The sequence below is a fragment of the Aspergillus brunneoviolaceus genome (assembly GCF_003184695.1).
Source record: "Aspergillus brunneoviolaceus CBS 621.78 unplaced genomic scaffold BO95scaffold_74, whole genome shotgun sequence".
NCBI classification, from domain to species: domain Eukaryota; kingdom Fungi; phylum Ascomycota; class Eurotiomycetes; order Eurotiales; family Aspergillaceae; genus Aspergillus; species Aspergillus brunneoviolaceus.
The window spans coordinates 170542-182840 of NW_020290804.1; the positions used below are offsets into that span (position 1 = coordinate 170542).

The following is a 12299-nucleotide window of genomic DNA, read 5'->3' on the forward strand; positions in this document are numbered from 1 at the left end:
CACGCCTACCAAGGGCGAGGGGCAACAACAAGCGACAAGCATCATGGCTGCCAGGTGGAAGCCCAACGGTCCTTCTGCAGCGATGCCTGTTGAGGGAAAAGAGCGACAAGCGTCGCCAAGCCCGTCCGTCACTGGACGTTTGTGTCATCTCCCTCGTCATCCTCGATCAATAAGCCGATGCAGTAACAATAATAGTACTCCAGGGTACCTGATCAGTGATCACAGTCGCCGCAGAGGACAGCTCTCCACGAATCCACCGCCCATCGACCTTCCTCGACCCTCATCGAAGCATCGAACCAGCGATTCCTCGATCCAGACCCGATCTCGTCTCCCTTCGGTGTGTCTTTTCGAGTGAAACCACCACGCGGTTCTTGTTACGTCATTACAGGTGCCCCGCAGTCGACCAGAATCTCTTCTTCCTCGTCCCAGCTTCTCAAAGCTCGATTCTTTTCCATCATGTCCTCTTCTGACAACCCCATTGCAAACATGTCTACCTGTGTTCTTGTTACCGGTGCCACTGGCCTTTTGGGCCGCCAGGTCTTCAATACTTTCAAGCACTCCGGATGCCTCGTCGTCGGCCAAGGCTACTCACGAGCCATCCCACCCACGATACAGAAGGCTGACTTGGAGAACCCCGATGCGATCAAAGCTCTCCTTGACGAGGCGAAGTAAGTTTTTCTGCCCGGAAGCTGTAATCTGTGCACCACAATTTCTCTAGTGGAATTCAATGCCAATACTGACCTGTTGTAGGCCTCAGATCGTTGTCCACTGTACGTGATGCCAGGCTTGCAAAAGCAACTGATTTGTCCCTGCTTGGATTCTGACCTTTGCAGGTGCCGCCAACCGGTCTCCCGACTTGTGCGACAAGAACCCTGAGCAAGCGCGTCGAGTCAACGTTGACGCCACCCGCGTTCTCGCCGAGGAAACGTCGCGCCGTAGTATCCTGCTCATCTACATCTCGACCGACTACGTTTTCCCCGGAATTGAGGGGGAAGCCCCGTACGAGGCCGATGCGGAGACCAATCCGCCCAATATGTATGGCCGGTTGAAGCGGGATGGTGAGCTGGCAGTACTGGAGGCTACGAAAGAGACTGGTCTTGGGCTGATCCTTCGCGTGCCCGTACTGTACGGAGTGGCCAAGGACAACTCAGAGAGCGCCGTCAACACTTTAATTGATGCGGTGTACAAAGCACAAGATGAGAATGCGGGGATCAAGATGGACGACTGGGCACAGCGGTACCCGACCAACACGGAGGACGTCGCTCGGGTGTGCCGTGACATTGTAATTAAGTATATCAAGGAACGTCGTCGCATCCAAGAGCTGCCCAAGATCTTGCAGTTCTCGTCCGAGGATCGGATGACCAAGTACGAAATCTGTGAGAAGCTAGCGGATGTGCTCGGACTGTCCCTGGTAGGGATGATCAGGAACAAGGAGGGGAATGACCCCAACTCGGCCGTGCAGCGTCCCTACGACGTGCATCTGTCCACTAAGGTGCTGAAGGATCTGGGGATTGAAGTTCGGACTGTGGACTTTGTGGCATGGTGGTAAGTAGACGCCTGACATGTTTGTGTGTATGTGGCGGAATCTAACACTGAATTACAGGCGGAAGTACCTAGGAGCGTACAAGAAATGAGTGACGGCCTAAAAACACCAAGGATTCCAAACGAAAACTGAGGTATAGAGATGCTGGCGGTGGTAAAAAGTCCTTTTGAGGTTGCATCCTAAACGACCGCGATGTCCATGGATTATTGGTTAATCACCGACTAATGAGAAATAGCTCGCTAATAGCATGCAATATTATGTATTATGATGACGCAATATACGTTTGTTTGTGCTTGTGTTGTGCTTGTGTTTGTAGTTGTGTTTTTGCTGTACAGTACTTGTGTTTTAGTGTGCTGTCCAGCAATCAGGAGAAAGACGAGCTGGGTTGAATTTGACACTTTGGGGGTGGCTCAGAAATAGCGCATTTACCGGGGGGGTGAGGGTGGGATGGGACCCGGGCCGGGAAGTAGTCAGTGGTGGTGGCTGAGGCTATGGCATGGCAGTGATCCACTCGGATCTACTAGCCATGACTTCGATTGTTGGTTGATAGACAAACAATCCAGAACTATAGAGTCGATCTCAGTGTGGACACAAAGCATGATCGTATTTATAGTGAACGGAGATCTCATGTCAAAGGCAGATCCTCTATCATTCGAGAATAACCCTGAGCAGAGGCAAGTCTATCTCTGCTAGCAATCCAGTTGACTTTCGTTCCTCACAGTCTGGGGCAATTGCGGGCAATGCTGGGGCCAAGCCTAGCCTGACCGAAAACAGCCGCTCTCTATCTCTATTTTAGTCTAGACCTTTTTTTCTCTTTTCATTTTAATTTTATCAATTTTTCATCTGAATTTTTTGGGTCTCAGTTTGGCTGTCTTTCCCCAGCCGTCATGGAGGATGCTCTTGAGATCACACGAACATTTTAATTAATTTAAGATCTCGAGTTCAGGATCACCTGCCAGCCCAATGGGATCTGTATCCTGACCTATAGTAAAATTCTTATTCATCGGAAATTCCAATCCCTTCCCGTCCCTTTGGAGACTTCTTCCCTTTCGTCTTTGCTACTTCAAAGTTCCACCAAGCCCTTCTCCCCCCTTACATCGAGCAGGTGGTGGTCAAGAAAAGAAAAGAAAAGAAAAAAAGAAAAAAAGAACACCACCCACAGACAATTCAGAGGGGAAATAAGCAAAAAGTAAACCCAGAAGGAAAAAAATAAATACTTAAAATAAAAAAAGGAATAGAAACGGATTTGTCTGAATGCAGCCTATTCGTTTCTGTCCGTCCGTCTGAGTTTGGCATTGCTTCTTCTTCTCAGTTCATCCCTCCACTATCTTTCTTGACTCCGTCCCGCGGTGGAAATTAGACCCTTTCGTTGCGAGGCCGTTTTCCGCTCTCCACAAAAAAGTGCCTGGACAATGCGTTCTGGACGGAATTTAGCATCGTGGTCCCTCAGTTACACTCACCAGCTTCTGTCCAGTGTCTGTTCTCTTTCCTTCCTTTTTCCTTCCTGCCTGCCCACCTACATTCATCACTTCTCCTTCTTGAAACTCCCTCCCCTCCCTCTCCCCGCCCCCCCTTTCTGCGTTCTATTTTTTCTCCAGGAAGAAACAGAACTCTCCTTTGCTCATACTTCCCCCCCCCCACCCTCTCTCTACCCCCTCATTGTACGGGGAAGTTTCCAAGTGAAGCCGTGATTGTATCCCTGTGAAACATGTCTGCAACGTTTAGGGGGTGGAGACACGCGAACACTCATTATTTGACCCAAATCCTTCTCCCTTGTGTCGACTGGATCGACCAGTAGACCCTTTCTGCCTCCCTTGCGAAATCCTGTCCTCTTTTCTCAGTGACTGCTGTCAACACGTTGCTGCAACTTGATCACTTCCGGAACCTTAGCGACTGACCCAGCTGCCACCAACAAACCGCAGGCTGCCTGATATCATCGTCATTGCGGCAGTTGGAGCTAAAGCAGCCAAGTGACTTTTTTTCGGCCTTACAGGGAAAAGAAAAGAGAGCTAAAAGATCCATCGCAATCTAAAACCTGTTTCCAAACGCGCGCCATCGGCTACTTGACGCAATTGACAATCTTCACGCTCTGCGATTTCTCTGTGACCGTGTGACGCCAAAGAACATATGCCTGGGCAGCAATTGAGATACTACCACACTACCAGTATATCTACACTTCATAGATCAGCAGCGCAGAACGGATTTCTTTCCCTTTCCCCCACACTTCGATCAACTACTACTTCTACTACCTTTGGCTCTTTCCCTTTGGTTCTCTGCCTATAATCGCAGTGGGACTCTTTCCCAGCCATGACCATGGAGACACCAGACATGATGTCTGCTGGCCAGCATGCAGCACCCATGAAATTTTCGCGATACCGAAGTGTACGAAAGGCGGCGACCAAGCAGCCACCAGCATTACCACCACCGCCGACTGGAACGTCCAAAATCCACTCCCCGCCACCTCCACTTGCTCACCCGCCAATCGCTGCACTTCCGGCCTCGCTGTCGCATGACCATGCCGCCAACGCCGATGCCGCCGCCGCAAACAATAATAGCAGCACTGCTATTCAAAGAAGCATGTCGCGGTATCGTCGCAGAAACCCGCCGCCTACGCAGCAGCCCTCAGAGGCTACATCACAGCCTCCTTTGCCCACTTCTGCACCCGGCTATAAATCACAGGTAGGAAGCAATGGCACCTCGGTCTCGCAACCTCCGCAGGATCGACCCGAGGAAACAGAAATGGCTCGTATTCGACAAAAGTTGGCCCTAAGACTAGCCACCCGAGAAAAACGGGTCCCCGATGACAGCGAGGACGAAGATGCCGAGCGCCATAGACATCGACAGAATGCAATGGACCGTCTGACTGGAGGTGAGGATGTACCGACTTCCAACCCCTTCGAGACAATCACACACGACAAGCCAGTCAAGGAGGTGCGTGAAAAACGCGCAAACGGAGGAACGGCCGCGAGTCGCCGTACGAGCCGTGAACCCAAGCGACGATCCCTCAACATTGCGACTGCAAAGGCCACTCAAGTCAAAAGTTCCAAGGGCGATTCCTCCGCGAGTAGTCCGACCGAAGCTAGTCCTGTCGCCCAATTCCCCGACGCTCCTGTATCCGCCGTGAATGCACGGGAGCGTCGCGTTTTGGTCCAGTATAGAAAAACCTCAATGAAAGTCTGCGTCAATCCCTCGACATCCGCGCAAGATATCCTCGCCACTGGCATGACTTACATGGCTAAAGGGGAGGACCCCGGGAAGTTCATCTTGATGGAATCTTTCGCCGATTTGGGATTAGAGCGGCCGTTGCGTCGGTACGAATGCGTACGCGATGTGATGAACTCTTGGGCCCACGACGAGCAGAACTCATTGATCATCGTTCCTGCAGCCAGTCTCGATGCCCTTTCTCTGCTCGACGCTCAGAACGTGTCACTTAGCCAGCCTGCGGAGACGACGTTTTACTTGTATTACTCTCAGCGGCCCCGCAAATGGGACAAGCGATATGTTACTCTACGGCCAGATGGACAAATTACAATATCCAAGAAAGAAGGCCAGGAGCAAACAAACGTGTGCCACCTCTCCGACTTCGATATATATTCGCCAACAGCGAGCTCTTTGGCGAACAACGTCAAACCACCGAAGAAGTTCTGTCAAGCCATCAAGAGTCAGCAAAAATCGACGATGTTTTTATCGACCGAGAACTTCGTCCACTACTTCTCCACCAATGACCGAGACATGGCTGATAACTGGCAGAAGGCGGTCCAGACCTGGCGCAGCTGGTACCTGGTCACTATGCTTGGAGCAGGCAAGCCGTCGGAGACGGATAATGCCACATCCTCCGATGAATCAGTAGCAGCTGGGAAGCGGTTTCAGAAGCCTTTATTGAACCCTTTTGAAGAAGCCAGCAATGAGATCAAGGCGCCTGCCCTGCCTCTGGCAGAGCGCACGCAGCCTACAAAGGCCAAGGAATTGTTCTCCCATAAGAAAAGCATCCGCGAGCGTGGACCTCCTCCGACATCGTTTCCCAAACTTTTGACTGGGGAGGCTGATCTTGCTGCAGAGTCTTCTGATGAAGCTACTTTCTCAGCCAGTGGTCTCTTAGGGCGGACCTACACCATGCGCCAACGGGCCATGAAAGAGCGTGAAGAACAAGAAAAGCGCGACAATGAGGACCGCCTTCGTCAGGGCCTCGTGGGCACTATGGGTACCCGCCGTGTCAATACTGGCCCTAGTAGCCGGTCCAACACCATGACATCTACTCACGCACCAGACTTCAGCGCCGTGAAACGGTCCCAGTCCGTCAAAGCAAAGCCTCTAGTGGATTTGACCCCGGTTTATAGCGAACCCCCACAGCATATCCGCAAGGGAAGGGGAGTGACTGTTGACCCGGGCGTCCCCTTGATCGACGCAGCCACTGGCCCCGAAGTCCCAGGAGGCATTCAGATACCGTCGGCTACTACCTGGCGCCGGCCCCCAGTGCCCGCTGAACCGATGTCCGCCGTTGAACCCAGAACTCGTAAACGATCGAACACCGCGCGCAGTATCAATGGTCAACAACGTTACCACCACACCGCCCCTACCACCCCGATCTCTCCCGTGGACCTCGTTTCCGGCCGTGACGGCCCCTTCATACCCCATAGCCTACTGGCTCGCGCTCAACCGGCGCCCGCACCAGGTCCTCCCGTGGGCCATGGCGTGGCAACCGGAGATCGCAATGCCACTAAACCGATGCTGGATATGGCCCCCGAAAACCCTTTCGCCGAGGGAAGCTTGCTTCGGGGCTTGTAGCGGCAATACATACCACTATCCCACTACCATACAAATTACGATTTGAACGGCACTTGAGAATCACTTAGCAATGGCGTTAATACCCTTTCGGCTGGGACTTCGCGTTATCACAGCGATCTAGAATAGCATGGCTCGAACTTTGTGCCTCTTCATTGCCTAGTTCCAATATGCCTTCTGGTTTATGGTCTGAATTTATGGCATGGATTGTACTTCTAGTTATATTTGATCATTATTTGACAATGCTGGTCTGGTGATCGGTGCAGGTCCTTACATCTATATCCATTTATCATTCGATGTACTGAAGTTGAAACCATCCAATTGTTCTTAGCTTGACATCTTTCCAGATTGAGTTTCATTCTCTTGATCGATGCCTACTCTTAGACTTTTCTGCGGTTAACTTTCCATAAATCCCGACAGCCTTGATGGCTAGATTTTACACCTTGGAACATTGGGCAGACTATATACTATTGGTATTATCTTCGAAGATGACGAAAACCTGAACTCGTGCTAACTTCTTGAGGGATGAGCCTACTAGTGCTTTCATATTTACGGTGCGCCCAGACAGAACTAAAGTCAGAAAGATAAATAAATCAGAATTGGAGCAGACCACAACTACCAATTTGATAGTAGTATCAGATGCGAGCAATATATCAAGTTGATCTCTTGACTTGAGATACGATAATCAATTCTAGTCTCATATAAGGCCAAAAGTACTGTACTAGGTAGTGACATACTGGGGTCGTCATTGGGGTCAAGAACAATAGCGGTACACGTGAAGCCCTAGCCCTTATCGGGAGTTACCCGTTTGGGCTGTTTGTTTATCCAACGCCTCCTCCGTCCCCGTGACTGAACCTCCGCAACTGGAATAACAATCGCTGGCTCTTGATGATTATCAAGAAGTCTGGCTCTTCAGAACACCGCCGCCAAACACGCCGATACGATCCTGGAACCGACCACACCGTGTCTGATTAACCTCCATGCCGCCGACCTAGAATGAATTTGTGACATTAATCGATTTCCTACTATAACCGACCGAAAAAATCTCAACAAGGTCTTGCCAGGCTTACCCCTCCCTCCCCCCACCCACCGAGCCACCATGCCTAGCAGAGTTCCCGCCCGTTCAACTTCTGCCTCGACGCGCAAGAACTCCGCGCAACCATCCGCGTCGGGGCGCGCAGCGTCGGTGACGCCTTCATTCGCCGTTCCCGATGAGCCCGCTTTGCCCGAGGCAGTCCCCACCCTGCGACGAGATATCTGTGCCATCTTCGCCGACGCCCAACGCTCGACCACTGGACACCGAAAACTCGTGGTGCGCCTTCGCAAGCTCCAGGAAGCCTGCTGCGGGATCACGCAAAAGAGCTCAAAGAAGGATGGAAAGCGGGAACAGAGTCGTTCGGAGCTGGTCCTGCCGTCCGAGGAAACAATCCCCGAGAAAGAGTTCAACACAGAAGTCGGCCGCTGCGTGCTGCGCATTCTGCCTGTCAAGAAATCAGAGCCGGTAGGAGACCGGATCCTACGCTTCCTGGGCACATTCCTGCACCAAGCCTCCGAGAAAGACGCCGAGTTGTTTGCGTTGAACGACGAGGAGGACGACGACCTCGAAAATGTAACAGAGACCCCGACTGCCCGCTTGACCACGACCTTGGTCAACCTCATCATACCCCTGTTGGTCGCGAAGGACAAGACCGTTCGGTTTCGCGCGACGCAGATCGTCGCGCATATCGTCAACTCGCTTGAAACGATCGATGACGACCAGTATCACGCTATCCGCCACGGCCTCCTGAAGCGCATCCGCGACAAGGAACCTGCTGTCAGAGTGCAGGCGGTGATGGGACTGGGCCGACTCGCCGGCAATGACGATGACGACGACGATAACGATGAGAGTTCCCGAGCCATCCTGGAGAAATTGGTCGATATTATGCAGAATGATACCAGTGCCGACGTGCGGAAGACGCTGCTCATCAACCTACCGCTGGTCCCAGCCACCCTCAAGTATCTCCTCGAACGAGCCCGCGATCTCGACGCACCGACCAGACGAGCCGTGTATGCGCGTCTACTCCCTAGCCTCGGCGATTTCCGACATTTGTCACTGTCAATGCGAGAAAAGTTGCTGCGCTGGGGCCTGCGCGATCGTGACGAAAGCGTCAGAAAAGCGACGGGCAAGTTGTTCTACGATCGGTGGATCGAGGACTGCGCCGGTACTAACAAGGATCCCGAAGCTGGACCCGTGGGCCAGCGTTCTCCTCCCGACACCTCGGCGCTTCTGGAGCTGTTGGAGAGAATCGATGTGGTCAACTCCGGTGTGGAGTCGGGGATTGCTCATGAAGCTATGCGTGGCTTCTGGGAAGGGCGCCCCGATTACCGAGAAGCCGTGGTCTTCGACGAGCCCTTCTGGGAATCTCTGACGGCAGAATCTGCTTTCCTCATCCGCTCATTCAACGACTTCTGTCGCGTCGAGAACGAGGGCAAGTATGACAAACTTGCCGATGAGAAGATACCCGAAGTTACGGCGCTGGCATTCTATCTACACAAATACATGACTAGCCTTCTGCAGAAGAAGAAGTCCGTCAAAGAGGCCGGCGATGCCAACGAGGACGATGCCGTTGAGAACGAATTTATCGTGGAGCAGCTGCTGCATATTGCTATGACTCTCGACTACAGTGATGAAGTTGGCCGTCGAAAGATGTACTCTCTCTTGCGCGAGTCTTTGGCCGTGCCGGACTTGCCTGAGGAGTGCACCAAACTTACAGTCGAAACATTGCGGTTTGTCTGTGGACCGAATGCTGCTGCTGAGAACGAATTCTGCAGTGTTGTTCTTGAAGCTATTGCCGAGGTGCACGACACAATCACTACGGAGGACAGCTTTGTTTCTGCTAAGTCGGAAATCAGCGATGCCAGTTCGTCTCGCGCCCGATCGGAGACGCCCCAAACCGAAGATGAGAAGCCTTTCAACAAAGAGGAGGCCAAGGCGAAGGTTCTTCGCGAGATTGTGGTGAATATGAAGTGTCTTCATATTGCCCTCTGCATGCTGCAGAATGTCGAAGGAAATCTTCAGGCCAATATGAACTTAGTAACCATGTTGAATAACCTGGTTGTCCCTGCCGTACGAAGTCACGAGGCTCCGATTCGTGAGAGAGGTCTCGAGTGCCTGGGACTTTGTTGCTTGCTGGACAAGGTAAGTTTTTCTTTTTGCATACCTGCGATAAACCTAGCTAATAAGTGCATGCAGACCCTGGCGGAAGAGAACATGACTTTGTTTATTCACTGTTACAGCAAAGGGCACGAACTGCTGCAAGTCACTGCCATTCACATCCTTTGCGACATGCTGGCTACGCATCCCACCTTGCTCACGCCCGTGACTCAAGCCGATGGAGAGACGGTAATACCGCCGGTCTTCCAAAAGCCGTTGCTGAAAGTCTTTGCCAGGGCATTGAAGTCCAGCTCCCCGAACAGCGTGCAGACGGCCGCCGCCACTGCCCTTTCCAAATTACTACTTACAAGCGCTTTCAACCCCGGCGGAGCCAATGTGCCGCCGGCCATTCAGGAGTACAACCAGGCTGCTATCGAGACACTTCTGCAGTCACTTGTTGTTTCCTTCTTCCACCCGCGCACGCGTGATAACCCAGCACTTCGACAGGCCCTGGCCTATTTCTTCCCCGTCTACTGCCATTCTCGACTGGAAAACGCACAGTACATGCGCAGAGTGGCCGTGCCGGTCGTTCGGGCGACATTGAACGCCGCCGAAGAGTACTACTCGCTGGAAGCTGAGGAAGACAGCGATGGCGATATTGACGAGACAGTCGGACAAAGAGAGCTGAAGGCCCTCATGAGCGGTGTCCTGGGCATGTTGGCGGAATGGACCGATGAGCGGAGAGTCATTGGTTTGGGTGGAGAGAAGGTCCTTGCGGGCCAACCGACTAGCTCGACGGCATGTGGCTTCCTTCATCTGGAGCTGGTGAAGGATATCCTCGAGCGAGTGCTGGGGATCAGCACAGGCACCAATCGCTGCTCGAAGGAAGAGAAGAAGCTTCTCTTCTCCCTTCTCAGCAAACTCTACATTACAGCACCTGTGGTTCCCTCACGCTCGGGATCTCGTGCTCCCGAAGGCGAGGACCCATTGCGTTCCAGCGTGCGCAGCGCACAGCCGGAGATCTCTCCCGAGAACGCTGCCCTCGCTCAGGAAGTCAAGGAGCTGTTGGACGAGACGATCGAAGAGGGGCTGGCTGCCGAAGCCGCCAGCCGCAATGCCCTGGTCAAGGTGAAGAACTCGATACTCAAGCTATTAGCGGCTGCCAATGGTCGTCCTGCCAGTGTGAGGATGCGAGAAGGCGACGAAGGCGACAGCGATGTCATGAGCGTGCGATCGATGAGCGTGCGGTCCGGCAGCGTGCGGCCCTCGATCGAGCCGGGGGCGATGCGTCGAGGATTCTCGGTTGAGCCGAGCATCATTGAGGAGGAAGACGAGAACGAGGACAGTCACACGACGGTGATCAAGGCGGAAATTCGCGAGGAGTAATTTGTTGATTTCTGGTCTGGTTGGATTGGCGTTCTCGGATTTGCGTCGGCGGGGGGGCGGTTCCTTGGCTGGGTATCAGCATGCTGATGGAATTTATCATTTGTACTTAAGTGCTTTTCTTCTTTTTTCCTATTTCTATTTTTTTTTCGGTGACGAGTGTAAATAATGTAATGTTTGAACAGTGAAAATGTTTCAGGTGACCTTTTTGGTTCTCTACTTGTGTAGATGAGTTTCTGAATTGCGGGTGAAGCGGATAGTCTTATCCCGGATATGCTGGGAGCAGTGATCCTGAAAGCTCTGGTGAGTTGGTGGACCATTCATCTCACAGTCCCTAAATTTGCTTGTGTCCGCCAGCGTCGGAAGTAATGTAAGCCAAGACCAAAGACCGCATGGCCCGGTCTCGAATTTCAAGACTGGGACCGGACCATTCCTAGGCCTAATTTTATATGTGATATGTAGGTGGCCGGCTGGCTTACATAGCCGGCCGGCCAGCTTAACGATTATGTTACGCACCGATCGCTCACTAAACCCTTGAGCCTGAGACCCTGAGAAGGTCTTAGGGTGGCGCGAGACTTGGTCGATGTCAGGTAATTTCCAGCCGTGAACCTCCGACAGCCGTTCGCTACTTTATATTAATATATATAGACCCTGTACTATCTTCTTGGTCTCTTATTAGTACATAATAGTATAGTATCTCATTTCCTTACCCTAGTGGTGACACCTGCTCGAAAGGTGGAAGATGCTTTGATTCTCACTACGTGAGGCTAGCTGTCGAACTAGAACTAGCTCAGAGGAAGCTAGGCGAGGCCGCAGGACCGCCGTCACCTATCACTTCAACATGCAATAAACATACCGGAGCGAAGCCGGAATTCCAGCTTGGCATCCTTGAAGGCTCCTAATATCCAACTACACGATGGCTATCCAGGCTCGAGAAACGAGGATGAATGTAACCTTTCAAGATATTGCCTTGTCTCGCCCCAGTGTGTGTGAGCGAAGGTATTTTGCTCCCGATATTGAGGGTATCCAGTAGCAACCAATACCCTACGGTAGCAAGACTAGGCGCCTCGTTTGCGCGGTCGTGGCGGCTCCCCTATTTGCACGTTTGTGCCGTCGTGAGTATTAAGCCGGTGAGAATTCTCAGTTCTGCGGTATAGTGCAGTACTATATACACATTTTTAATAAATTGACCCGTTTACTCGCCGAGCGTTTACGAACCCATTATGCCTGGCATACCGCCGCGACATTTGACTACTATCATGGTTTGAATGCTAGGCATCACTCTGACTAAGATTTACCTGAACAGTCAGGCTTTGAGTATGGAAATGGATAATTGTTTCATGGTTCATAAGAGACAACGAGGGGGTACAAGCAGAGATGTGTAGCGCCCGATGTGTTGTTCGGTCAGTGTATATGTATCTATCGGCTTGTGCGTGTAACGCCTCGGTTCAACGAGTC

At 52.2% G+C, this 12299-nt stretch overlaps 3 protein-coding genes across 3 annotated transcripts; all 3 read left to right on the plus strand.

The window, feature by feature from the left end:
• Positions 1 to 456: 456 nt before the first annotated feature.
• On the plus strand, positions 457 to 1634 carry BO95DRAFT_456356 (dTDP-4-dehydrorhamnose reductase family protein; the record flags this gene model as incomplete). The annotated part of the gene is made up of 4 exons (XM_025588396.1): positions 457 to 668; positions 751 to 770; positions 834 to 1545; positions 1604 to 1634. 4 exons carry the CDS (start codon positions 457 to 459, stop codon positions 1632 to 1634), a joined length of 975 nt encoding a protein of 324 aa, XP_025438314.1.
• Positions 1635 to 3542: 1908 nt separating this feature from the next.
• On the plus strand, positions 3543 to 6557 carry BO95DRAFT_257718 (uncharacterized protein). The gene has a single exon (XM_025581486.1). The coding sequence runs from the start codon at positions 3851 to 3853 to the stop codon at positions 6326 to 6328; it is 2478 nt and encodes an 825-aa protein (XP_025438315.1). The 5' UTR covers positions 3543 to 3850; the 3' UTR covers positions 6329 to 6557.
• A 661-nt stretch (positions 6558 to 7218) lies between these two features.
• BO95DRAFT_446653 (condensin subunit YCG1) lies at positions 7219 to 11034 on the plus strand. The gene is made up of 2 exons (XM_025587438.1): positions 7219 to 9503; positions 9558 to 11034. Exons 1-2 carry the CDS (start codon positions 7425 to 7427, stop codon positions 10842 to 10844), a joined length of 3366 nt encoding a protein of 1121 aa, XP_025438316.1. The 5' UTR covers positions 7219 to 7424; the 3' UTR covers positions 10845 to 11034.
• Positions 11035 to 12299: the final 1265 nt, after the last annotated feature.